Source organism: Equus caballus, chromosome 12 (assembly GCF_041296265.1).
Source record: "Equus caballus isolate H_3958 breed thoroughbred chromosome 12, TB-T2T, whole genome shotgun sequence".
Lineage (NCBI taxonomy): Eukaryota > Metazoa > Chordata > Mammalia > Perissodactyla > Equidae > Equus > Equus caballus.
Window position 1 is genome coordinate 49,556,719 of NC_091695.1, and position 26,972 is coordinate 49,583,690.

General features: G+C 63.6%; 1 protein-coding gene across 1 annotated transcript; it reads left to right on the forward strand.

Moving 5' to 3' along the window:
- On the forward strand, positions 1–26,335 carry LOC138916772 (mucin-2-like). The gene is made up of 46 exons (XM_070230345.1): positions 1–82; positions 1,027–1,297; positions 2,271–2,385; positions 2,764–2,854; positions 2,937–3,046; positions 3,234–3,444; positions 3,761–3,886; positions 4,492–4,609; positions 4,728–4,866; positions 4,956–5,066; positions 5,149–5,218; positions 5,339–5,476; positions 5,565–5,729; positions 6,166–6,260; positions 6,667–6,793; positions 7,179–7,434; positions 7,578–7,630; positions 7,764–7,864; positions 8,331–8,482; positions 8,800–8,938; positions 9,257–9,367; positions 9,453–9,632; positions 9,770–10,009; positions 10,532–10,688; positions 10,927–11,058; positions 11,743–11,890; positions 12,484–12,527; positions 12,920–17,449; positions 17,742–17,953; positions 18,310–18,484; positions 19,014–19,261; positions 19,831–20,014; positions 20,289–20,511; positions 21,178–21,356; positions 21,766–21,835; positions 21,958–22,058; positions 22,165–22,196; positions 22,944–23,121; positions 23,422–23,526; positions 23,747–23,787; positions 24,036–24,158; positions 24,260–24,355; positions 25,042–25,170; positions 25,354–25,393; positions 25,736–25,862; positions 25,959–26,335. Exons 1-46 carry the CDS (start codon positions 7–9, stop codon positions 26,170–26,172), a joined length of 10,683 nt encoding a protein of 3,560 aa, XP_070086446.1. The 5' UTR covers positions 1–6; the 3' UTR covers positions 26,173–26,335.
- Positions 26,336–26,972: the final 637 nt, after the last annotated feature.

The window sequence follows — 26,972 nt, forward strand, 5'->3', positions numbered from 1 at the left end:
GCCACCATGGGGCTGCCACTAGCCCGCCTAGTGGCCCTCTGCCTGGCCCTGACCTTGGCCAGGGGCGAGGAGCTGCGGAAAGGTGAGGGGCAGCGGGCAGCGCTATGGGCAGCACGACCTGAGGGTACAGGACATCCGGGGCAGCCCAGCGCAGACGGTCCTACCTGGGAGGAGGAGGCGATCCTCTTCTGCCAGCATTTGGGGCAGCCTGGCATCTTCTGGGGTAGACAGGCTGGGTCCAGCTTCCTGCAGCCCCCACCCCTGCTGACTTTGGGTGGAGGGAAGGAAGGAAGGAGGAAGGGAACAAGGGAAAGAAGGAGGCAGGGAGGAAAGGACAGGTGGTCTTGGGCTCCCGTCATTCCTTTGAAAGCCATCGCCAGCACAGAGCGTTCCCGGGGGTGATACCAGGTGGAAACACCTGCGCCAGACTGTCGTCCGTGGGTGTGGGGGAGGCCAGTCCAAGGGACCCTGGGAGGGGCAAGGCCAAGATGGCCACTTCTGAGGAGCCGGAGAGGTGGCTTCAGCCAGAGAAGACCGAATGTGGGATGGGGACATCTCTATCCCGCAGGGCTGCGTGAGAAAGCCACCGGGGGGCCCTGGACCCAAATGGATGGACACAAAGTGGGGACCCTCAGACGGGTCCAGCACTGCCCTTCTGATGGATGAGAGGCGGCTGGGTGGGGCATGGAGTGGATGGAGTGTGGCAGTGATGGGGTGCTGGGTGGCACTGGGCCAGGTGGACAGGGCACTCAGGGAACCTGAGAGACCCCTGCCCCCACTGCCTGCTGGGCCAATGGCCATGTGCCACACCAGGCCGGGGTGCAAGGGCGCGACACTGGAGACGTCCTTTCTGGGGGCTGAGACCGCGGGCGAGGTGACCACAGTCTAGCAGAGGCCCCTCCTGCAGGACCACCTGAGCCGCTTCAGCTGCCTCTGGAGGGTCCTGAGGGCGGTGGCCGGGCTGGGGCCTGGGGACGAGCCTGAGGGCGGCCTGGGGGGCTCACGCTCCGTCCCGCTGTTCCCCAGAGGGCAGAACGCGCAACCACGGCCACAACGTCTGTAGCACCTGGGGCGACTTCCACTACAAGACCTTCGACGGTGACGTCTTCCGCTTCCCCGGCCTCTGCGACTACAACTTCGCCTCGGACTGCCGTGACACCTACAAGGAGTTTGCTGTGCACCTGAAGCGGGGCCCGGGCCGCAAGGGTGGCCACCCCCAGGTCGAGTACATCCTGCTGACCGTCAAGGACGACACGGTCTACCTCACCCCCGAGCTGGCTGTGCTGAATGGGGCTAAGTGAGTGCGGTCGGGCGGCGTCCCCCCACATCCTAGACAGGGGGCCCCGTGGCTTCTGTGAGCAAGCATGAGCCTTGCCAGCCCCCACAAGCCCCTCTCCACCCTGGCACATGGCTAAGGAGAACACCGGGGTTTCACTTCAGGTCACTGATTCATTCAGCAAACACTGATGAGCCCCATGGGTGAGGGACCAGGGAAGGGGTTTTATTTCTCCCACAGTCTTACAGCCCCATGGCTCACAGCCCACCAGGCTCTGGGCCTGCATGGGGGACAGGTGGCCATCCTTGTGGGGGTGGCCTGGCAGCCTCTGGGGAGGAGGCCCTATGCCCTGCTGTGCCAGGCTAGAGGTACAGATGCCCTGCAGCGGGGGGCTTTTGGGGGCCCCCAGCCCACCACCCCAGCCTTTGTTCCCCATTGTGTCCGGAACAATGGAGCCTAAGTGCATTCCTGTCTGGCGGCTCCCCACCTGCGTGGTCCGCCTTCTCCCTGCACCAGGGGATCTTGTTTCCCCTAGAGGCTGCAGCCGTGGCAGCCAGCCCCAGTCTCAGGGTGGGGGTGGGGACAGGGCCCACGGAGGCAGAGTTTGGGGTGAGCACAGAGCCAGGGCCCACCCTGGGCGGTGGATGGAGAAGCCCCTCCCCACTCTCAGGGCTGTCGTGGGGCTCCTGCCCAGGACAGACCCAGAGGAGGGGTGCAGAGACGGAGAACGGCAGGCAGGGTGTGGCTTCCTGTGAAGGAGCCCGGCCAGCCCAGGTGGAGAGGGTCTCTGGTCACTGCTCAAGTCCCCCGAGAGGGAGGACAAGGCCTTTCGTGACCACAGGGTGGGACCTGGCCAGGCAGGGCTGGCTGAGAGGCTGAGGCCAGGCCATCCCAGCCCACATGATGCACAGCCTCAGTCGCTTCTGGGCAGCGGGACCCCTGGGCCTGGCTGGGCGGCTCTGTGGGCTGGCTCGTGACCCTGTTGCCCCCCCAGGGTCAGCACCCCGCATTACAGCCCCGGGCTGCTCATCGAGAGGAACGACGCCTACACCAAGGTCTACTCCCGTGCCGGCCTCACCCTCATGTGGGACCGGGAGGACTCGCTCATGGTGGGTGCCGCCCCAGTGCCACAGGGCCCTGGGGGCCGAGGGGACTCCATCAGAGCTCTGGGACTCCAGGGGAGCAGTGGGTTGCCAGTGGTCCCATCCTCACCAAGAGCGGGGTCCATGGTGGGCTGGGAGTGTGGAGCAGCCTGTCTGCTGGTGGAGAAGGCTGGGGGCCGAGGCGGGGCCAGGCAGCCCACCCAGAAAGGCACCCTTGGGGCCTCGGGTGGTGGGCCAGCCCTCCCCATCTCCCAATCCCCTCCTGGTCCTCAGTGATGCCAGGACACCCCCTGGCTGCCCACAGCCCTCCTGCTACACCCATTCAAACAAGTTGCAGGTGCTGCCTGGCCATGGCTGCTCACCTGCTCTCTCTTCCCCCGGCAGCTGGAGCTGGACAGTAAATTCCAGAACCACACGTGCGGGCTCTGTGGGGACTACAACGGCCTGCAGAGCTACTCCGAGTTCCTGTCTGATGGTGAGGGCCTCCTCGGGGGCTTAGGGGGCGGGTGTGTGCAGACTCCCGGGTGCCCCTCGCTGACCGGCTGTGCCCCCCACAGGCATGCTCTTCAGTGCTGTCCAGTTCGGGAACATGCAGAAGATCAACAAGCCCGAGGTGGTGTGCGATGACCCCGAGGAGGGGCAGACCCCTGAGTCCTGCTCTGAGCACGTGAGTGGCTGGCCGGGGACCCCTGCCCAGGGGAGGAGCCATTCCCGGGGGGGGGACCCTATGGGAGCCGTGCCCACCCCTCTCCTCAGAGGGCCCTGTGCCCACTGGTCTCTGCTGGGGACCTCTGGCGGTGTGGAAGGGAGGAGGGCTTGAGCAGCCCCGCCCACTGCCCGTATCTGTCCACCAGCGCGCCGAGTGCGAGAAGCTGCTGACAGCCGCGGCCTTCAAGGACTGCCTGGGCCTGGTGCCGCTGGAGTCGTACGTACGGGCCTGTGTGCAGGACCGCTGCCAGTGCCCCTCGGGCGCCTCCTGCATCTGCAGCACCCTGGCCGAGTTCTCCCGCCAGTGCTCGCATGCTGGCGGGCGCCCCGGGAACTGGAGGACTGGCACTCTCTGTCGTAAGCGCCACGCGCATGAATCGGGAGGGCGGGGACCCAGGGGCACATGAGGGATGATCCACCAATCCACAGGGAGCACTGCAGCCTTGCCGGCCCAGGGCAGGGCAGCCTGGTGCCCTGGATCAGGAGCCACGTCTCTGCCCACCCTTGAGGCGGCCTTGGCTTTGGGGTGGGTGGGAGAAACCGCCTGGGTGGGAGTCTAGAGCCCTCTGGGTGCACCCCACGGGCAGGTCCAGCCTCTCCCCTCCCCCACCAGCTGCCCTCCACCCTTGGCGTAAGTGCCTCACGTCTCAGGGGCCGTCCTTTGCCCTTCTAGCCAAGAGCTGCCCCGGGAACATGGTTTACCTGGAGAGCGGCTCGCCCTGCATGGACACCTGCTCACACCTGGAGGTCAGCAGCCTGTGTGAGGAGCACCGCCTGGACGGCTGTTTCTGCCCTGAAGGTGTGCGCTGGGGCACCCACGGGCGTGCGGGGGCAGGAGGGGTGGTGCCCTGATACGGCCCACCCTCGCCTGAGGGCGCTGGGACCAGTGGCCTTGGGTTTTCCGCTGCACCAGGGGGAGAGCCATGCTGGGATGGTGGTGCAGGGTGGTGGGGTGCAGCAATGGCACAGGAAGCGAGGCACGGTGCCCCCACTGAAATCGAGGGACGAGGTACAGGGAGAAAGGGTACAAATGCTGAAGTTCCCACCTCATTCACACACGATGACGGCTTCTGGGAGTCTGGGGGAAGGAACCTTCCTGGTTGTCACCCCTTGACAGACCCTCTCCTGTCCGGCCAACGGAGCCTGGAGGACCCCGGGAAGGGGCCTGACTCTCAGGCCCCCATGGCATGTCCCTGACCAGACACTCTGTGGGGACCATGGTGTCGCCCAAAGGACCAGAGGTGCTTGTGGGAGGGAGGCCTGGCTGGCAGCCCCCCCTCGGGGATTCCAGCATCTTCCGGAGGCTGTCCCACGGCTGTGGCTTTGGCAATGGCAGCCCCATTGTGGGGAATCTGGCACTTTCCGAGGCCAGTGAGTGTAACGCCCCGCCCGGCACTGTCCCAGGCACCGTGTACGATGACATTGCGGGCGGTGGCTGCATCCCCGTGAGCCAGTGCCACTGCAAGCTGCAGGGACAGAAGTACGCGCCCGGCCAGCAGATCACCAAGGACTGCGAGCAGTGGTGGGTCCCGGGGGCCGGGGCTGGGGTCCAGATTGTTGGGGGTCCTGGGGATCTGGGCTGGGGGCCCGGCAGCCTAGGGGAAGTAGCTGGTCCTGACCCTGGGCCCCACTGCCTGCAGCATGTGCAATGCCGGCCGCTGGGTGTGCAAAGACCGGCCGTGCCCCGGGTCCTGTGCGCTGGAGGGCGGCTCCCACATCACCACCTTTGACGGGAAGAGGTACACCTTCCACGGGGACTGCTACTATGTGCTGACCAAGGTAGGCGGGCGTGGCGGGCAGGCAGGCACGTGTGGGGAGCTGGCTCTCCCTGCTCCCCTGCTCGTTCAGTGTCTCCGCCCTCCCCGCAGAGCGACCACAATGACTCCTACGCCCTCCTGGGCGAGCTGGCCGTCTGCGGCTCCACGGACAAGCAGACCTGCCTGAAGACGGTGGTGCTGCTGGCCGACAAGAAGCAGAACGTGGGTACCCCGCCCCTGCCCTGCCGGCACCCCTGGGGGCTCCATGGCCCTTAGCCCCACCGTCCCTTGGCCTTTCCCTCAGGTGGTGGTCTTCAAGTCGGATGGCACTGTGCTCCTGAACGAGCTGCAGGTGAAATTGCCCCACGTGACGGGTGAGTGATGGGCCGGGGCCCAGGTAGGGAGGGGGACGGTCCCCCTGCAGCACCAGACCCGCTTGCTGAAGGTGGGCCTGCCGAGCAGCCCCTCACCGCCCTCCCCTCTCCACCTGGCAGCGAGCTTCTCCATCTTCCAACCGTCCTCACATCACCTCATCGTGAACACTGCCTTCGGCCTCAGGATGCAGGTCCAGCTGGTGCCGGTCATGCAGCTCTTCCTGACGCTGGACCAGGCCGCCCAGGGCCGCGTGCAGGGTGAGTGGCCCCGCCTGCTCCCGCGACAGAGTTCCACGTGGGGCCTACCCTGCCAGGCCCTTCCCAACCTGGTCCCTCGGCCCCTCAGGCCTCTGTGGGAACTTCAATGGCCTGGAGGGCGATGACTTCAAGACGGCTGGCGGGCTGGTGGAGGCCACGGGGGCGAGCTTCGCCAACACCTGGAAGGTCCAGTCGAGCTGCCCCGACAAGCTGGACTGGCTGGACGACCCCTGCTCCCTCAACATCGAGAGCGGTGAGGCAGATGGGGTTCCCGGTGGGACGTGGGGGTGGGTGGAGGTGAGATGGCCTGCCCCGTTCGGGGCCCGCCTGCTGCTTTCTGCCACATGTCTGGTTTATGGTGGCCCATGATGGCAGGCCACCAAGTGACCTGGCAGAGGTACTGGACCTGCCAATGGCTGGGTGGTGGCCCTCCTCCAGCGACTGGCCTGGTGCCATGACAGGATACCCTCCCACCCGCTGTGCTGCCTAGCTCGTCCTGGGAGGCAGAGAGGGTGGGTGGTGGGCGCCCCTGTCTCGTAAGAGGCACTGTCCTGCACTGAGTTGGCCTGGAGGGGGACCGGCTCAGTCCACAGTGGGGACAGTGTCTGCTCCAGCCTGGGCCACCAAGCAGCCAGACTCGGGGCACTTGCTGGAGGGGCCACCCCTGAGGTTCTGACCGGCCTCTGCAGCCAACTATGCCGAGCATTGGTGCTCCCTGCTGAGGAAGACGGAGTCCCCCTTCGGCAGGTGTCACTCGGTTGTGGACCCGGCTGAGTACTACAAGGTGGGTGGGACCCGCACCTGCCCTCCCCAACCCCTGCTCCGTGACAGGAAGGTGTGCCCAGTGCGCCTGGCTGAGCCTGACTGGCTGCCTGTGAGGTTCTCGCTAGGGGCTGCTGAGTGTGTGTGCGTGTAAGCATGTGTGTGAGTGTGCATACACGTATGTGTTTGTGTGCACACGTGTAAACAACATGTGTCTCTGTGCACCGTGTATGTGTACATGCATGTGTAGGCATGCATGTGTGAGTGTGTTATGTTTTTGGACCTGTGGAAGTGGGAGTTTAAGCGTGCTCACATGTGTATATGTGTGGGTGCACATATACTCGTGCGTGTCCAGGAGTGCTTGCACACGTGTGTGCGTCCCCAAGCCCAGCTCCCTCCCTCACTGCCCTGCCTCGGTTTACCCCCAGAGGTGCAAGTACGACACGTGCAACTGCCAGAACAACGAGGAGTGTCTGTGCGCCGCCCTGTCCTCCTACGCCCGTGCCTGTGCCGCCAAGGGCGTCACGCTGCGGGGCTGGCGGGAGAACGTCTGCAGTGAGTGCCGTCCCCTGCCGGCGTCCTGGGCTCGGGGTCCTGGCTTCTCCATGGGGCGGGGGGCTGGGGCTCGGCCTTCGATTCAGCCCCTGTCCCCAGTGGCAGCTCACCCTGAGTCCAGGGAGAGGGATCGGTCCACCACCAGCGGGTGATGCGTCTTCCAGCTTCCTCTGCCAGGAAGGCGGGAAACCGGCGCTCGGCTGCTCCCTGCCAGCGGGGAGGGGTCCGAACTGTGGCCGCTGCCCATTTGCCTGGACAGAGAGGCATGTGGGGCGGGCCACCTGTGCAGCCAGGGTGGCCCCAGGATGACAGCTCCACTGGCCGCCTGCGGGGACGTGGCTGGGGCCGTCCCTTGCGCCCTCACGCTGGCCCTGCCCCTCTGCAGACAAGGACGTGGGCTCCTGCCCCAACTCGCAGATCTTCCTGTACAACCTGACCACCTGCCAGCAGACCTGCCGCTCGCTGTCCGAGGCCGACGCCCACTGCCTCCAGGGCTTCGCGCCCGTGGACGGCTGCGGCTGCCCCGACCGCACCTTCCTGGACGAGAAGGGCCGCTGTGTGCCCCTGGCTAAGTGCTCCTGCTACCACCGAGGCCTCTACCTGGAGGCGGGGGAGGTGGTCCTGAGGCAGGAGGAGCGGTGGTGAGTGGCCTGGGGCCAGGAAGGATGGCACGGGGGCGGGCAGGGCCAGCTCTACCTGGGGGAGCCCCCATCCCCGCCCCGCCCCACAGAGTCTCTGGGCCTGTCCTCAAAGGGCCCCGTTCACCTTCCCACTCTCCCTGCAGCGTGTGCCGCAACGGGAGGGTGCACTGCAATCCAGTCAAACTGATTGGCGAGGGTAAGTGAATGTGGCCTGAGGTCGGGCCTCCTGCCCCTTGCCCCTCAGCCTGCTCCCCCTACCCCCTCTCCTTCCTGCCTGAGCCCGCCAGCCGCCTACTTCAGCTGAGCTGGGGTGGCTCCTCTGTCTGCAGCCTGCAAAGCCCCAAAGATCCACATTGACTGCAACAACCAGACCGCGCTGACCATCCGGAACCCCCGCCCCCTCAGCTGCCAGACGCTGGCTGCAGGACACGTGCGTGCTGGGACTGCCATGGAGGGGAGGGTGCTGCCGGGGCAACCAGGGAGGAGAGGGCACAGCTGGGGTGGCTGTGGAGGGGAGGGTTCAGCCAAACTCCCGCCCTGACCCTGAGCTGCTTTGCCAGTTCCTGAGGACCCATGAGGCTCATTGACCCCTCCTGTCCCTGGGGCCTGGTGGCGGCCTGCAGGCTCCGCTTAGCCTGCTGGGGTCACAGGGGCCAGTGTAGGGCCCCTGGCAGGCAGCACTCACGTGTCTCCCTGCCCAGTAGTGGAGGTGTCCAAGGAAGAAGGGCTCCAGGGGTGGGCCAGACAGAGGGATAAGGGGTCAAGGGGTGGAGGCGGGGGTGGGGGTGGGGGACACAAGAGGAGTCTGCAGTGTCAGAGGGGGGGCCAGCCAAGGGCAGCCAAGATGCCGGGCCTGGCATCTAATGCCTGAACCCCGCTCCGCGGCCACCCCACAGTACCAGACAGAGTGTGTGAGCGGCTGCATGTGCCCCGAGGGGCTGATCGATGACGGCCGAGGCGGCTGCGTTGTGGAGGAGGACTGCCCCTGTGTGCACAACAAGGGCTTCTTCTCCCGCGGGGACAAGATCAAGGTGGACTGCAACACCTGGTGAGTGGCCTGGCCCGGCTGCCCTCCAGTTGGAGCGTGTCCTCGAGGCCAGGCAGAGGGTTGGGGCTGTTCCCCATCGGGCCAACCGGGTCCTGCAGGGCCATGTGCACCTCCACCGGGTGGGCAAGGCCCTGGCCAGAATGGGAGGGGCACTGGGGTGGCACTTGCTGGGCTGGTGCGGGTTTGCAGGCATTGTGTGTGAGCTGCCTGGGGAGGTGTCTGCATTGTTCCACAGGCTCGGCCAAGCCACCCTCTGAGCAGGGCTGGGAGGCCCTGGGCCCTGTGGCGCCTCCAGTCCCCTCTCCTGCTCTCCTCAGCACCTGCCAGAGAGGACGCTGGGCGTGCACCCAGTCTGTGTGCCACGGCACCTGTGTCATCCATGGGAGCGGCCACTACATCACCTTTGATGGGAAGTACTACAACTTTGATGGAAACTGCTCCTACGTAGCCGTTCAGGTGAGGCAAGGGCACCGCCAAGGCCTGCACCTGCCCATGTCCATGCTCTGCCGGCCCTGAGCTGCTCTCAGTGGAGGCTCCTGCGGGTGTGAGGGGCCAGCCCTTCCTCCATGCTCCCATCCTGTGACCCTCCCTTGGGTGCATGGGGGGTGTGGGCGTGCATTGAGGGCTGTGCAAGGTTGGTGAGGTCCCACATGTGGCATGGTTATCCCCTCTTGACAGAGGAGGGGCTGAGGCTCAGCTGGGGTGGGGCTCCCGGGGTGGGGGGGTCACCTGTGGCCTGGCTGGCCTGGCTCATACCCCACTGTGGGCCCCCAGGACTACTGCGGCCAGAACTCCTCGCTGGGCTCCTTCAGCATCATCACCGAAAATGTCCCGTGTGGCACCACGGGCGTCACCTGCTCCAAGGCCATCAAGATCTTCATCGGGGTGAGTGCTGCCCATCCCCAGGGATGTGAGGGTCCTTGGGGACCCTTGGACCTGGCCAGTGACCGGGCCTCTCCCCTGGGCACAGAGGACAGAGCTGAAGCTGGAGGACAAACACCGCGTGGTGATCCAGCGCGACGTGGGCCACCATGTGGCCTACACCACGCGGGAGGTGGGCCAGTACCTGGTGGTGGAGGCCAGCATCGGCATCATCGTCATCTGGGACAAGAGGACCACCATCTTCATCAAGCTGGCCCCCTCCTACAAGGTATGCAGCCTCCCCTGCCCACCAGGCCTCTGCAGGGCTGGTCCTGCACGCACACTGGGCCTCCCAGGCACAGCGGGGCCGTACCTCTCCCTCCCTCGAGCCCCCTCACGAAGCCCCTGGCTCTCTGGTCTCCGCAGGGCACTGTGTGCGGCCTGTGTGGGAACTTCGACCAGCGCTCCAAGAATGACTTCACCACTCGGGACCACATGGTGGTGGAGAGTGAGCTGGATTTCGGGAACAGCTGGAAGGAGACCCCCACCTGCCCGGACGTGAGCGCCACCCTCGAGCCGTGCACCCTGAACCCACACCGCCGCTCCTGGGCCGAGAAGCAGTGCAGCATCATCAAGAGCCCGGTCTTCAGCGCCTGCCACAGCAAGGTGGGGGGGGTGGTGCAGGCGGCGGGCACGGGAGTGGCTGTGGGTGGGCAGCATCTCCCCGCCTGACGTGCTCACTGGGAATGGCTCGGCTATGTCAACTCCAGCTTTAGCGCCATCCTCCGTGTCCTTTGGACACACGATGAGAGGTCCAGCTTTCTCTCTGAGAACTCTGGCTGAACCCCCAGCCTCCTGTACCTTCCAGGAGGGAGAAAGAAAGAACACAGCACCTAAGACCCGACGGTCCTCAGCTCCAGGCAGTGGGGGCGAGGGAGCAGGTGCAGGGTGGCCTGTCTCACGGCAGAAGACCCCGAGGCGCTGAGGGTCTGTGTGGCCAGAGTTGGCCAACCGTGTCTGGACCTCACCCGTCAGCGTCACTGGAGGCCTGGGAAGCTCGTGCTGGGTGACCGCCCCCTGTCCCAGGAGTGGGGCTGGTCTCTGGGTCCTGAGGTCCTCTGGCCGCAGGGGGAGGCCTGGCCTCATGGAGCAGCATGGGCCCAGGGCACATGGTGGCTTCTTCCCCAGGTGGACCCCACACCCTTCTACGAGGCCTGTGTCTACGACTCGTGCTCCTGCGACTCGGGCGGCGACTGTGAGTGCTTCTGCTCCGCCGTGGCCACCTACGCCCAGGAATGCACCAAGGAGGGGGCCTGCGTGTTCTGGAGGACGCCGGACCTGTGCCGTGAGTGTCCACCCGTCCTGGGCCTGGGTGCCAGCGGGTCAGGTGGCACTCCTTACCCCTGCAAGGGATGGGGTGTATGTGGTCCCCTGCCCGCCTCCCCCAACCCAAGGATCCAAGTGTCCTTCCTCGGGGCCACTGTGCTGCCTGGGGTGGCAGGAGGGAGCTGGCCCCTCCCGGCCCGTCCCCCCGACCTGGCCTCGGCACTCGCTGAGTCTGACCTCACCTCCCTCCTCCCCAGCCATATTCTGCGACTACTACAACCCCCCGCACGAGTGTGAGTGGCACTACGAGCCTTGTGGGCACCCCAGCTTGGAGACCTGCAGGACCATCAATGGCATCCACTCCAGCATCTCCATGTCCTACCTTGAGGGTGAGCGGGGCCTCCTGGGTGAGAGTGGCCTGCCCTGCCCTGCTGGCCTGGGGCTGCAGGACAGTCTCCTCTGGAGACCCTTGTGGTCAACCTGAGAGTGGCTCTCTGGGGGCTGGAGACCCCGAGTCTCAGGGTGGGCCAGGTTCAATTTCTGCAGGGTCTGTTGATTGCACAGTGGGCTTGGAGACTGAGCTATGAACCTGCCCTCTCGGGGGGAGGCAGAAAAGAAGCAGGTTAACAGGCACCGGGTGTTGCCAGGAGCAGAGAGTGCTATGGGACCTGCAGAGCAGGACGAGGGGGCGAGGGCTTTCAGAGGTGGGTCTGGGAGGCCACTCCATGCCTTTGATCTGAGAACCAGCGACATGAAGGACTGAGCCGTGAAGTCTGGGGAGGGAGCGTCCTACCTCGTGGGAGGGACATCAGGTCAGGGGCCCAGGGTGCAACCTGGAGGCTGGGCAGGGCCTGGCTGTCCCTCGGCAGGTGGGCAGGACCTAGTTGTCACTTTGGCCTTGTGGCAGTGTGCAGGGCCCAGCTGAGGGGATGCAGGTCCCTGCCTTCCCAGTCCCTGGCCTTTCCATAGGGACATCCTGCAGAGAAGGACTTGCCAGAGTGGGGCCCATGGTGGGTTCTGGTGGACATGGGGTCCTCCACCATGGTCCAAGCCCTGTGACCTGTGCCCACTAGGCTGCTACCCCCGGTGCCCTAAGCACAGGCCCATCTATGACGAGGACCTGAAGAAGTGCGTCACAAGAGACAAATGTGGCTGCTATATCGAGGACACCCGCTACCCACCTGGAGCGTCCGTTCCCACGGATGACATCTGCCAGTCTTGGTACCTAGGCTCACATCATAGGGGAGGTCGTGGAGGGCAGCACACACAGAGGCACACACGCACGTGCTCACACGCATGCGCCTGTGACATGGCCACACACGCACAGGTGCATATGCACCCATGAGCATTCACATCCATGCACCCACGCACAGGCACACAAAGTGTTCACATACACAGAAGTGGACACAACACACATGCTCTCACATGCAAAGGCGCACACGCACACCCATGGGTGCACACGTGCATGGATGCATACGCGCATGCTCACACACAGGAGCCAGGCTGTGTGGATCAGTCCCCTTCCCGGTGAGAGACGGGCCTTCCTTCTCTGCACTTCCTCCCTTCTGTGTCCGGCTTTTGCCTACCTCACCTTGTACCCACTCTGTACAGTTAGAGCGCATGGCTCCCCTGGGGTGGGTGTTTGGGGCCGTGGCCTAGGCTTCTGGCCGGCCTCAGGGGTGTGGCATCGGGGGTGTGGCATCAGGGGTGTGCACAGGGCATGGGGCTTCCGGCGTGCAGGGAAGGTGGAGCCTGGGGGGAGAGGCGACTTTCCTCCTTTCCTGGGATCTGAAGCTGTAGCACTTGCCTTCCAGCATGTGCACCAAGTCCTCGAAGGTCATCTGCCAGCCCAAGGAAGGTAAGCTGCCCTCTGCGGCTGCCCCTGAGGCGGCAGGCCTGGCCCCACCCAGAAGAACAGGTGGCTGCCCTGTCCCTGGACCCTGGGCACTTAGTCTCCTCCTCCGCCCCGTGGACCCCGGGGGCCCTTCCTGGCTCAGAGCTGCCTGCTGGGCAGCAGCCGCTTGGGGCTCCCATCCTGATGCTCCCCGTGGCAAATGCCCTCCTGTGACCCAGCTTCTCCATCCTGATGGGGGCCCTTAGGGTTCTGGGGAGGCATCACGATGGGGCATTGTTTTGGGGCTTGCCAGAGACAGGGGACAGCCCTCCTTTCCCTTCTTAGGACAGGCCGAGGGGGGGTCTTGTGAGTCTTGCTCCCAAAGTGTTGGCGTCAGCCTCGCTCCTGTCCCCCAGGAAAGATTCTCAACTACACCCAGGACGGCTGCTTCTGCTACTGGGAGCTATGTGGCCCCAACGGGACGGTGGTGCAGCACTTCAACACCTGTGGGTGCCCCTCTACACCCTCAACCTCCTCTAGACCCACCAGCACGACGTCTGTCCTCTCCACCACCACCACCACCACCACTACCACAGAGACCACAACCCCGACCCCCACCATGACCACCACCACCTCTACAGAGTCCTCCACCCCGACTCCCACCACTATACCTACCACGTCCACGGCCATTACCACTACTACGTCTGTGGCTGACTGTGAATGGACTGGCTGGCTGGATTCTGGTAAACCAACCTTTACGAAACCAGGTGGAGAGATTGAACCCATTGGAGATGTCTGTGGATCAGGCTGCGCAGCCAACATCTCCTGCAGAGCCAGTATGTATCCAGATGTTCCCATCAAACGGCTTGGACAAACGCTGGTGTGCAACACTTCAGTTGGACTGGTGTGCAAAAACGAAGAGCAGCAGCCAGAGAGACCCATCCCCATGCCTTACTGCATCAACTATGAGATCAATGTCTACTGCTGTCCGTGTGCCCCCACAGCTACCCCCACCACCACAGAGACCTCAACCCCGACCCCAACCACCACCACCACCACCACCACCACCACCACCACCACAGAGACCACAACCCCGACCCCCACCATCATCACCACCACCAGCACAGAGACCTCAACCCCGACCCTCACCATCACCACCACCACCACCACCACCACAGAGCCCTCAACCTCCACTCCCAGCATCACCACCACCACCACAACAGAGCCCTCAACACCAACCCCCCCCACCACCACCACCACAGAGACCACAACCCCCACCACGACCACCACCCCAGGGACCTCAACCGAGACCCCCAGCATCATCACCACCACCACCACAGAGCCCTCAACACCAACCCCCACCACGACGAGCACCCTGTCCTCGAGCACTGTCACCACTCCGTGTGTGGCTGACTGCAAATGGACTGGCTGGCTGGATTCTCATAAGCCACCCTTTCCCAAACTGCGTGGAGACTTTGAACCCATTGGAGACGTCTGTGGATCAGGCTGGGCAGCCGACATCTCCTGCAGAGCCACCAAGTATCCACATGTTCCCATCGAACAGCTTGGACAAAGGGTGGTGTGCAACACTTCAGTTGGACTGGTGTGCAAAAACCAAGACCAGAAGCCAGGGGGACCCTTCCCCATGCCTTACTGCCTCAACTATGAGATCAACGTCTACTGCTGTGGGTTGTGTGCCCCCACATCTACCCCCACCACCACAGACACCTCAACCCCGACCCCCACCATCACCATCACCACCACCACCACCACAGAGACCACAACCGCCACCACGACCACCACCCCAGGGACCTCAACCGAGACCCCCAGCATCATCACCACCACCACCACAGAGCCCTCAACACCAACCCCCACCACGACGAGCACCCTGTCCTCGAGCACTGTCACCACTCCGTGTGTGGCTGACTGCAAATGGACTGGCTGGCTGGATTCTCATAAGCCACCCTTTCCCAAACCGCGTGGAGACTTTGAACCCATTGGAGACGTCTGTGGATCAGGCTGGGCAGCCGACATCTCCTGCAGAGCCACCAAGTTTCCACATGTTCCCATCGAACAGCTTGGACAAAGGGTGGTGTGCAACACTTCAGTTGGACTGGTGTGCAAAAACCAAGACCAGAAGCCAGGGGGACCCTTCCCCATGCCTTACTGCCTCAACTATGAGATCAACGTCTACTGCTGTGGGTTGTGTGCCCCCACATCTACCCCCACCACCACAGACACCTCAACCCCGACCCCCACCATCACCATCACCACCACCACCACCACAGAGACCACAACCGCCACCACGACCACCACCCCAGGGACCTCAACCGAGACCCCCAGCATCATCACCACCACCACCACAGAGCCCTCAACACCAACCCCCACCACGACGAGCACCCTGTCCTCGAGCACTGTCACCACTCCGTGTGTGGCTGACTGCAAATGGACTGGCTGGCTGGATTCTCATAAGCCACCCTTTCCCAAACCGCGTGGAGACTTTGAACCCATTGGAGACGTCTGTGGATCAGGCTGGGCAGCCGACATCTCCTGCAGAGCCACCAAGTTTCCACATGTTCCCATCGAACAACTTGGACAAAGGGTGGTGTGCAACACTTCAGTTGGACTGGTGTGCAAAAACCAAGACCAGAAGCCAGGGGGACCCTTCCCCATGCCTTACTGCCTCAACTATGAGATCAACGTCTACTGCTGTGGGTTGTGTGCCCCCACATCTAGCCCCACCACCACAGACACCTCAACCCCGACCCCCACCATCACCATCACCACCACCACCACCACAGAGACCACAACCGCCACCACGACCACCACCCCAGGGACCTCAACCGAGACCCCCAGCATCGCCACCACCACCACCACAGAGCCCTCAACCCCCACTCCCAGCATCACCACCACCACCACCACCACAGAGCCCTCAACACCAACCCCCCCCACCACCACCACCACAGAGACCACAACCCCCACCACGACTACCACCCCAGGGACCTCAACCGAGACCCCCAGCATCATCACCACCACCACCACAGAGCCCTCAACACCAACCCCCACCACGACGAGCACCCTGTCCTCGAGCACTGTCACCACTCCGTGTGTGGCTGACTGCAAATGGACTGGCTGGCTGGATTCTCATAAGAAACCCTTTCCCAAACCGCGTGGAGACTTTGAACCCATTGGAGACGTCTGTGGATCAGGCTGGGCAGCCGACATCTCCTGCAGAGCCACCAAGTATCCACATGTTCCCATCGAACAGCTTGGACAAAGGGTGGTGTGCAACACTTCAGTTGGACTGGTGTGCAAAAACCAAGACCAGAAGCCAGGGGGACCCTTCCCCATGCCTTACTGCCTCAACTATGAGATCAACGTCTACTGCTGTGGGTTGTGTGCCCCCACATCTAGCCCCACCACCACAGACACCTCAACCCCGACCCCCACCATCACCATCACCACCACCACCACCACAGAGACCACAACCCCCACCACGACCACCACCCCAGGGACCTCAACCGAGACCCCCAGCATCATCACCACCACCACCACAGAGCCCTCAACACCAACCCCCACCACGACGAGCACCCTGTCCTCGAGCACTGTCACCACTCCGTGTGTGGCTGACTGCAAATGGACTGGCTGGCTGGATTCTCATAAGCCACCCTTTCCCAAACCGCGTGGAGACTTTGAACCCATTGGAGCCGTCTGTGGATCAGGCTGGGCAGCCGACATCTCCTGCAGAGCCACCAAGTTTCCACATGTTCCCATCGAACAGCTTGGACAAAGGGTGGTGTGCAACACTTCAGTTGGACTGGTGTGCAAAAACCAAGACCAGAAGCCAGGGGGACCCTTCCCCATGCCTTACTGCCTCAACTATGAGATCAACGTCTACTGCTGTGGGTTGTGTGCCCCCACATCTACCCCCACCACCACAGACACCTCAACCCCGACCCCCACCATCACCATCACCACCACCACCACCACAGAGACCACAACCGCCACCACGACCACCACCCCAGGGACCTCAACCGAGACCCCCAGCATCGCCACCACCACCACCACAGAGCCCTCAACCCCCACTCCCAGCATCACCACCACCACCACCACCACAGAGCCCTCAACACCAACCCCCCCCACCACCACCACCACAGAGACCACAACCCCCACCACGACTACCACCCCAGGGACCTCAACCGAGACCCCCAGCATCATCACCACCACCACCACAGAGCCCTCAACACCAACCCCCACCACGACGAGCACCCTGTCCTCGAGCACTGTCACCACTCCGTGTGTGGCTGACTGCAAATGGACTGGCTGGCTGGATTCTCATAAGCCACCCTTTCCCAAACCGCGTGGAGACTTTGAACCCATTGGAGACGTCTGTGGATCAGGCTGGGCAGCCGACATCTCCTGCAGAGCCACCAAGTATCCACATGTTCCCATCGAACAGCTTGGACAAAGGGTGGTGTGCAACACTTCAGTTGGACTGGTGTGCAAAAACCAAGACCAGAAGCCAGGGGGACCCTTCCCCATGCCTTACTGCCTCAACTATGAGATCAACGTCTACTGCTGCTTGTGTGCCCCCACGTCTACCCCCACCACCACCCACACCTCAACCCCAACTCCCACCACCACCACCACCACCACCACCACTGAGACCCCAACCTCGACCCCTACCTTCATCACCAATACCTCCACAGAGACTACCACCCCGACTCCTACCATCACAGAAATCACAAGCACCACCACTACTACCATCACTGAGACCGCCACCCTGACCTCGACCACACCACAAACCACCAGCACCTCAACCACCAGCATGCCCACCCCTACCCCGACCCCGCTTATCACCACAAGCACCATCACCACCACCAGCGTGAGCACCACCCACTGCAGCGAGTGCTACTGTTTTCTGAACGACACGGCCTATTGCCCAGGTACACAGGCTGTTCCTTCTGACTCTCAGACAGTGGATGCTAGGTGGGACTTTGAGCTCTGGTTTTCTAAGGGTAGGAGTCGGGTTTCAGGTCTAAACCGGGAGCTTGCTAGGGAAGCTGGGTGCTGCGTGGGGAGAGCTAATTCCGTGGCCAGCCCCACCTTGCTGCAGCCACGAGTCAGGGGGAGAGGGGTTGGTGGGCTCCCCTCTGGTGGCCTGGGTGGGGACCCGCCTGTGCACACTGGCGGCCAGCCCTGCCTGGATGGCGTAGGCACCGGTCTCTCCCCCTGCAGGCGAGGTGGTGTACAACGGCACGCACGGGGACACCTGCTACTTCGTGAACTGCTCGCTGGACTGCTCCTGGCAATTCTTCAACTGGTCCTGCCCGTCCACCCCCTCCCCAACGCCCAGCACACCCACGCCCACGCCCACGCCGTCCACAACGTCAAGCACGCCAACCACCACCAAGCGCCCTGGGTGCCCTGACTTTGATCCTCCCAGAGAGGTCAGTGGGCTGTGGGTGGCTGTGTCCCCACCGTCCAGGCCTTCAATGCCCCAGGCGCTGTCTTCCTGCTGGTCACCCAAGATGCCACTGTACCCCATGCCCTTCACCATCCCCAGTAGGGCTGCGGCTTCAAGCTGCCTTTCAGACACAGGGTCTGCCAGGGCATCCCACTGTCTCACCCAGGCCCTTCTTGCTGCAACATGGTGGCCTTGAAGCCGCCCTTGGCCTCCAGCCTCCTGGGGAGGGCTCTTAGGTACTCACCCCGGGGCCTCACAAGCAGGGGCCTCACAAGAGTGTCCTCGGTGGGCCGGGTGGTGGGGCCTGTCCCCCTGACCCTGCACCCTCCCTGCCCTCAGGAGAACGAGACGTGGTGGCTCTGCAACTGCACCATGGCCACATGCAAGCACGACAACACAGTGGAGATCGTGCAGGTGGAGTGCGAGCCCCCGCCCATGCCCACCTGCTCCAACAACCTTAAGCCCGTACGCGTCCTGGACCCCGACGGCTGCTGCTGGCACTGGGAGTGCGACTGTAAGCCCACGCTGTGGCTGGACCCTCCCCACCTCCTCCCTTCCGTGGGCGGGGGCTGTGAGGCCTGAGGTCTTCCGGTGCAGACCCCAGGTTGGACGTGACAGCCTTGACAGCCGAGCTCACCAAGGGCCAAGCACACATTCAGAAGGGCTTCCCATGGCCCTGCTCATTCCTCCTCTCGAGGGGACCTGAGCAGGGGGAGGGGTGTGCCTGGTGGAGCGCCGGCACCTCTGTGGTTATAGGGGCAGAGCTGGTGTTTGAACCTGGACCTTCTGACTCCAAAGCCAGGCCCCATTCTGCAGAAGGAACAGCCGCTGAGGGCTGTGTGGGGAGATGCTTTTTGGGGGCTGGAAGACGCTGACCCCCATCTCCCCAGCCCAGATGCCCCGCCTGTCCCAGACCAGACTTTCTGTATCCCTAGGTTCCTCCCTGCTCTTCTCACCCTCCCTGAGCTCCTGACTGCATCCTGTTCCCTCCCCCCTGGCCCCACCTTCCCTCTGCCCCCGGCTCACCCGGGCTCCCTCCACAGGCTACTGCACGGGCTGGGGGGACCCACACTACACCACCTTCGACGGGCTCTACTACAGCTACCAGGGCAACTGCACGTACGTGCTGGTGGAGGAGGTCAACCCCACCGTGGACAACTTCGGGGTCTACATCGACAACTACCACTGTGATGTCACCGACCGAGTGTCTTGCCCCCGCACACTCATCGTGCGCCACGAGAGCCAGGAGGTGCAGCTCAGGACGGTGCAGATGCTGCCCCTGAAGGTGCAGGTATGCTGGCGGGCCCCACAGCCACGGCGGGGCACCCATACGGCTCCCTCCCTTGGTGGGGGCTGGGCTGCACCCCCAGAGCTGTGCTGGGAGGGGGTCAGTGCTCATGGGACGCATGCAGCCCTTCTCACAGGGCCACCAGGGGCATCAGGGACCCATCAACCTCCCCTCTCCTGACCCCACCGCCCGCCCTGAGCACAGGTCTCTGTGGCAGAAGCCCCCTCCCCAAGCACAGGTGCACACACATCATGGAGTGGTTGGCTCCCATGGCCAGGGGAGCCCCACCCTCTGCACAGGGCCCAGAGTCTTGGGGTCCTCACCCCTGGGACCAGCCTGGACAAGTCTGCTTAGTGCACTGAAAAGGAATTGAGAAAGGGTGGGACCCCCACCACACGGTTTGATGAGGAGGGTGCTGTGGCCCCAGGCGCTCTCTGAAGGCACAGCCTAGCCTCCCCATCCCTCAGACACACAAGGGTCCTTTGTACAGGCTGCCAGGGAAGGACAGGCCTCCCGCTGAGTGGCCAGCTTCTGCCAGGCTGGCCCTCTGACCCCCGGTGTGTCGGCCACAGGTGCAGGTCAACGAGCAGTCCGTGGCGCTGCCCTACAAGAAGTACGGGCTGCAGGTGTACAAGTCGGGCTTCAAGTACGTGGTGGACATCCCCGAGCTGGACGCCCTCATCTCCTACGACGGCCTCTCCTTCTCCATCAGGCTGCCCTACCGCCTGTTTGGCAACAACACCAAGGGCCAGTGTGGTGAGCCCCTGCCCCCTGCGGCTCCTGCGCCCTGCCCCTGGGAGGCCGGCGGGGAGTGGGCACCTGCCAGCCTGGATGAGGTCTTCCTCCTCTGCTTGGAGCCCCATGGTCGTCATCCCTGTTTTGGCCCCTGTGGGACACCAATAGGAGTCTAGTCTAGTCTGTGCCCTCGGCGCTGGCCAGCTGGTCCCCAGAGGACCTGGGCAGGAGGAGGGGAGGGGTCCCAGGCGCTCACTGGGTCTGCTGGACAACCTGGCCCTTCTCGCCAACCCAGGCACGTGCACCAACACCACCTCGGATGACTGCGTGCTGCCCAGTGGGGAGGTCATCTCCAACTGCGAGGTCGCAGCTGACCAGTGGGTGGTGGACGACCCCTCCAAGCCACACTGTCCCCACTCCAGCTTCACCAGCCCACGCCCGTCCACCACGACAGCCAGCAGCCGCACCCCCACACCTGAGAACTGTGATCCTTCCCTCTGCGAGCTGATCAAGGACAGGTGACCCTGCTCCCGGCCCATCTGTGGCCTCGTCACTAGAGAGCTGCAGAGACTCAGGGAGCAGCCTCGCCTCTCTATGCACCCCCCACCCCTGGGCCCTGTCTGCACAGAGGAGACAAGGCTGGGGGCCTAGTGTGGGGCTGGGAAGGTGAAGGCCTTAGGGCTCAGGCTCCTGATTCCTTTGGGGCCGAGCTGCCTTGTCAGACACCCCCCTGCCTCTTTTGATTCTGAATCTCTCCTGCCTCCTGGGAGGTGCAGGATAGGCTGAGCTTGAAGCCTTGGGTAGACCAGTGGACCCAGGATGCAGCTAGCATTCAGGGCTGAACCAGGGAGGCAGATTGGGGTGTAGACAGAGAGGGGGCACCCTCAAAGCTGGCATCCACGGGAGCGAGCGCCTCGTGCCCAGAGGTATGCAAGTCAAGGCTGGGTGGCCTTCCGCCAGCGTTGCTGGAGGTGGGATCCTGGGACCTGGTGGTCATTTAGATGTGGCGCCTTCATCTCTGAGAGCCTGGCCACACAGCCTCATCCTTGGGCCACTGTGCCGGCCCCCTTGGTGGGATGCAGGCTGAGCTCCAGGAGGGCAGCCCAGGCAGAGGGGCTGGGTGGTGGGGAGTGAGAAAGCCTGGTGGCACCGGCTGAAGCGTGACCCACACCCCTCCCCAACAGCTTGTTTGCCGAGTGCCACGCCCTGGTGCCCCCCCAGCAGTACTATGACGCCTGCGTGTTCGACAGCTGCTTCGTGCCCGACTCAGGCCTGGAGTGCGCCAGCCTGCAGACATATGCGGCCCTCTGTGCCCACGAGGGCGTCTGCATCGACTGGCGGAACCACACCCAGGGGGCCTGCCGTAAGTGCCCAGTGTTTCAGCCCCTGGGCGAGGGTCCTGAAGAAGGGCTGGGGCGCCGGGGCTCTGCTGGGCACTGTGCCAGCTTAAACCCAGATCAGGATGTGGTGGCCAGGCCCCCATGGAGACAGGCTGAGCCTTGGGGTGGGGAAGAAGGGCAGGCTGGAGGGGCTGGGGGTGCTGGATGGACTGCGAGCCTTGCTAAGCACCACTGGGCACCGGTCTCCTGGCTGGGGACAGCACGGGGGACCAAGGCGGGCAGCAGCGGGCAGCTGGCCACCCTCAGCCAGTGTGGGAGGGTGGGTCCTTTGTGGGAGGGGCTGGGCAGGACTGTCACTGGTCGGGGCCAGGGGGATATGCACAGGCTCCTCTGACGTCTCCAGCCCCTCTGACTGCTGCCTCCCTCCCACAGCGGTGACTTGCCCGTCTCACAGGGAGTACCGGGCCTGCGGTCCTGCCGAGGAGCCCACCTGTGGGTCCAGGTCAGTTGCTGGGAAATGTGTGGGCTTGGCCCCTGGGTGGTACTGTCTGGGCGTGGTGCTCCAGCATGCCTGCTCCCCAGCCCGTCCACACCCCCATCTCACGAAGCCCCCCACCCCTCCAGCTCCTCGCTGCGGAAGGACACAGGCCTGGTGGAAGGCTGCTTCTGCCCCGAGGGCACCACCAGCTACGCCCCCGGCTTTGATGTCTGCGTGGAGTTCTGCGGTACGTTGCCTGCTCTCGGTGCCTCCCTCCTGCCTCTGCGAGGCTGAGCCTGGCTCCTGCGGCACCGAGACTCTGCTGACAGGATTCCTTTCCTCTCTCCTCCTAGGCTGTGTGGGACCTGATGACGTGCCCAGAAAGGTCGGCCCTCCTCCTTGGTGCTGGGGCGGGATTCTCCCACAAACCCTGAATTTTGTGGGGTGGGTGGGGTGGACTCGAGAACCTGGGAGCCTCAAAGACTGAGTAATGAGGCATTTAAGTCCTGGAAGGCTGAGCTAGCACGATATGCACCCACCCATCCATCTGTTCCCCTGTCGCTACCTCCACCCATCCCTCCATCTTCTGCCCCTCTATCCATTCTTCCATCTCCCGTCTCTCTGTCTGCCACCCCTCCATCCCTCTGTCTGACCCTCCATCCATCCCTCCATCCTTCTGTTCATCCCTCCATCCATCCATCCGTCTGTGTCTCCCTCCATCCAGCCAACCATCTGACCCTCTGTCTTTCCCTCCATTCTTCCATCCACATATCCTCCACCCGTCCACACCACCCACCCATTGCTCATGCGATGCTCTGTCTGGACCTGAGATGATATCGTAGCCACTGCACTGTCATGTCTCCCACCCATGGTTGATTCCTTAGTTCTATGTTTCATCAACCCTCTAGACACCTGTGGTGTGTCTGCCCCGAGCCAGGCCCACGTGATTTAGGCAAATACTGGTGAGCAGGTCACGGTCGTGATATTAGTGGTGTGGCCCTGAATGAGGGCTTCTGTCCTGGGCCAGAACCTGCCCCGTGTGCTCAGAGGTGGGAGGGCACAGGTTTTCCCGCAGCCCCGGCCCGTGGCGAGGCCGCCGCTCTTCTCCCTGCTCACCCCCTTCCTCCTACAGTTTGGGGAGCGCTTTGAGTTCGACTGTAAGGACTGCGTCTGCCTGGAGGGTGGAAGAGGCATCGTCTGCCAGCCCAGGAAGTGCAGCCAGAAGCCCCTGCCTGAGTGCAAGGAGGACGGCACCTACCTGGTCACGGAGGTCAACCCCACTGACACCTGCTGCACCATCAGCTCCTGCAGTAAGGCCACGCCCGGGGGAGGGGAGCCGAGCCTGGGTCCCTGGGCGCCTGTCCCCTCCTGGGTCCCCCGGATTCACCGAACAAGTTCCCCGTGATGATTTCACCTCCCTGGGGAGTTGGGGAGCAGCAGGCGCAGGGTGTGTCCCGCTGAGAGTAGGTGTTGTAGGAGGAGGCTGTGCTTGGGCCTGGAGGCTGTGCTCGTACCCACAGACACCCCAGGCCCCACCCTGTGCTGTGGGTAGTGGCGGGGCGCAGCCTTCAAGGAGCCCTGCTTATTATCGCTTTTCCTCCCCTCTTCAGAGTGCAATGCCAGCCTGTGCAGGGAGAAGCCCCCTGAGTGTTCCCTGGGATTCGAGCTGAAGAGCGAGATGGTGCCCGGAAGGTGCTGCCCCCTCTACTCGTGTGGTGAGTGGTGCCCAGGGGCCAGGGCTGGAGGAGGCCCTGGGGCTGGGGCTCGCTGTGCCTTGAGTGGGGAGGTGAGGTGAAGTGGCTCCTTCCTGGGGGGCCTCATTCTGCATGTCTGATGCCCCAACGCCGGCCCTGAGCTCCTGCCCCATCCACCAGCTGTGTGTGGCCTTGGGCCCGGCAGGGCAATCTGACTGCGGCCCCCGTTCTTTCTCCCCAGTGCCCAAGAATGTGTGTGTTGTCGGGAATGCTGAGTACCAGGTGAGCCCTGGGCTGGGACAACGGAAGGTGGAGGTGGGTGAGGAGGGGTGGGGTCCTGGGCAGGCTCACTGGCCAGCTGGGGTGCCTGTGAGGGCTTGCTCAGGGGGCTACGCTGTGCTAGCCAGGCACGGGCCACCCAGCTCCTGTCTCCCACTGTCAGAGCCTTCTGGGATGGGAGCTGCACTCCCCGAGGCGGGTGGGAGGCGTGGAGGGTGCCCAGCCTCACTCACCCCTCCCTGTGCCCTCAGCCCGGCTCTCCAGTTTACTCCTCCAAGTGCCAGGACTGCGTGTGCACCGGCAGCAGGAATAGCACCACGCAGCTCAACGTCATCTCCTGCACCCACGTGCCCTGCAGCACGTCCTGCAGCCCCGTAAGCAGCCGCTGCCCCATCACTTCCCTTCAGGAGTGGGGTTCCGGCTCCAACAGCTCCTGTCCTCTTTCCCTTGCCAACCTGAGCCGTGTGTCTCGTAGGGCTATGAGCTCGTGGAGGCCCCTGGGGAGTGCTGCATGAAGTGTGAGCAGACCCACTGCATCATCAACCAGCCCAGCGGGCAGTACATCCTGAAGGTGCGCGAGTCCCCTGCTCAGGGCTGCTCACGCCAGGGCAGGGCCAGCCTGGGGCTGAGGGCACGGCCTGGGACAACTCCCGCTGCCCCTGGCTGAGTCCTCTGTGCCACTGTCCTGGGTGGCTGTGACAAGGGACCACAGACTGGGGGCTGAAACAACAGGCAGGATTCCCCCACCCCCACCCCGCCCCATCCTGGAGACTGGAGTCTGAGGCCCAGGTGTGGGCAGGGCTGCACTCCACCTGGCCCAGGGAGGGTCCTTCCTGCCTTGTCCAGCTTCTGGGCTCCAGGCCTTCCTGGGCTTCTGGCTGCATCACTCCAGTATCTGCCTGTCTTCACACAACCCACTCCTCTGTCTCTGTGTCATTGGATTGTGGGCCCCCTCCAGTAGTCCAGGATGATCTCATCTCGAGATCTTAAGTACGGCTGTAAAGACCATTTTTCCAGAAAAGGTGACCTTTAGGAAGGGGACGCGTCTGTGGACTACAGGCTGGTGGCTGCCCCTGGGCCCTTCCTGGGTGTCACCTTCCCTGTGACTCTGGGCCTGCAGGCTGGGCCTCCTGCCCGAGAATCCACACTTGGCTGGCTGCTCAGGCACCTTCCAGGTGTTTCCAGTCTGTCTTTCTGGGTGGGCCTCCGAGGGTGGGCCTCCTGCGGGCCCTCACCATGCTGTCCTCTGCCCCACAGCCCGGGGACAGAAAGAGGGACCCCACCAACAACTGCACCTTCTTCAGCTGCATGAAAATCCACAACCAGTTCATCTCGTCCATCTCCAACATCACCTGCCCGGAATTTGACGCCAGCGCCTGCCTCCCGGTGAGCGAGCCCGGGGAGTGGGGGTCCCCTATTTTATGATGGGGCTGAAGCCCCAGTGCTGGGACAGTGGCCTCTGGCCTTAGCCCGTTCTGCAGAAACAGCCCCTTCCCACGCCTGTGGCCAGAGGAGGTGCTCACAGCTGGGGGAAGGTCTGGGGCGCATGCTCATCCTCCTTTCCTCCAGGGCTCCATCACGCTCATGCCCAACGGCTGCTGCAGGAAGTGTGAGTACAGAACGCTCCGTGGGCTGATCCCGGGGTCCGAGGCAGGGCCTGGTGGGTGGGCTAAACCCAGGCCGCCCTGTGGGGAGGAAGGCATGAGGGGATGGTGCCCTGGGAGCCCTGTCCCCTCTGTGTCCCTCTCAGCAGAGTGAGGAGTTTGAGAGTGTCACTGGGGGTGCCCAGCTTGCTAGAGGGTGGCCGAGGTGGGTGCTTGCGCCCAGGGTGGGCAGCTGAGGGCCAGGCGAGGTGCACTTGGGGACAGGAGAGGAAGCAGTGAGGGAGACCTGGTGGGCCCCCTTGAAGTGTGGAGACCCCGCCTCAGAGCCTCCACCTCCTCACCTCCAGGCATCCTTCGCAATGAGACCAGGATCCCCTGCTCCACCATCCCCGTTACCAAGGAAATTTCACATGCCGGCTGCAGCAAGTTGGTGACCATGAACTACTGCTCCGGGTCATGCGGGACCTTCGCCATGTGAGTCCCAGGCCACGAGTGGCCAGGGTTGGGGGAGGGGAAGGGGAGGCTGCCCCCTCCAGGAGGGAGTGGCTCCTCACTGTGGCCCTCCCCCAGGTACTCTGCCGAGGCCCAGGCCCTGGACCACAGGTGCACCTGCTGCAAGGAGCAGCGCACGAGCCAGCGGAAGGTGGTGCTGGACTGTCCCCACGGTGGCTCGCTGGACTACACCTACACGCATATTGAGAGCTGCCTGTGTCGGGACACCACATGCGAGCTCCTGCCGCCCCAGGGCACTGGCCCTACAGCCCTGCCTCCATCGAGGGGGTGAGCAGGGCACTTACAGCCACCCAGGCCCCACCCTCCACCGTCCTCTGCATCGCCCTGCTGACCCTCTGAGCTTTCTCACCTCCTAAGCTGGTTTCCTCACTGGGAATACTTATTTTCCGAGCCTTTGTTCAATTCTTTGCTTTCCAAATAAACTTTGGCAAAGACGCCGTGCTGGTGTGCTTCCCTTCGTGCCAGGGAGCTGGGTGCGCCGCTGTGCACGAGCTGAGGTCTGGCTGCTTCCCGAGGGCCAGTGGCGGCAGATGAGCAGGGCCTGCTCAGCAGGCTCTGGATGGCACACGGGGGACATCTGCACTTAAGCCTTGCCTGGCTTTGGGCAAGTTCGTGTACAAATGTCACCACGTGACCACCTTCCCTAGAGTGGCCCCCGGGAGCTGTGCCCGGCCCTGTCCTGCTCTGAGCAAGTGCAAAGCCCTTGTTGGGCGTGACATGCAGGTGGTCCCCTTCCAGGAAGCCCCCTGACCCTGAATTTGTGAAAAGGACTCAGGTTCCTCTCCCAGCCGTTCCCAGGGCTTCCCCCTCGTGAGGACTTTGTCCAGCCCCCAGGGGCTGAGAGCTCTGGGCAAGAGCGTGCGTGTGCACGTGTGTGAGCACTGAGTGTTTGTGTCCGCGTGTGTGCAGTATGTCTCATGTGCCTCGTGGTGGCTGCACACGGGGAAAAACAAGGAGGTTCTCCGTCCACGCACCGGGGCCGCATGCCGACTCCTGCTGCAGAAAGTGACAAAAAGTGACCTCAGGGTCCTTGTGGGCTGCTGTGAAGCTGCTGGTAGAGGCGTCGGACCC

Coding starts and splice junctions, on each gene's coding strand:
- LOC138916772 (XM_070230345.1), top strand. CDS start 7: ATGGGGCTGCCACTAGCCCGCCTAGTGGCCCTCTGCCTGGCCCTGACC. Junction 7,865..8,330: donor AGACGCTGGCTGCAGGACAC/GTGCGTGCTGGG, acceptor GCCACCCCACAG/TACCAGACAGAGTGTGTGAG. Junction 11,059..11,742: donor CTCCATGTCCTACCTTGAGG/GTGAGCGGGGCC, acceptor TGTGCCCACTAG/GCTGCTACCCCCGGTGCCCT.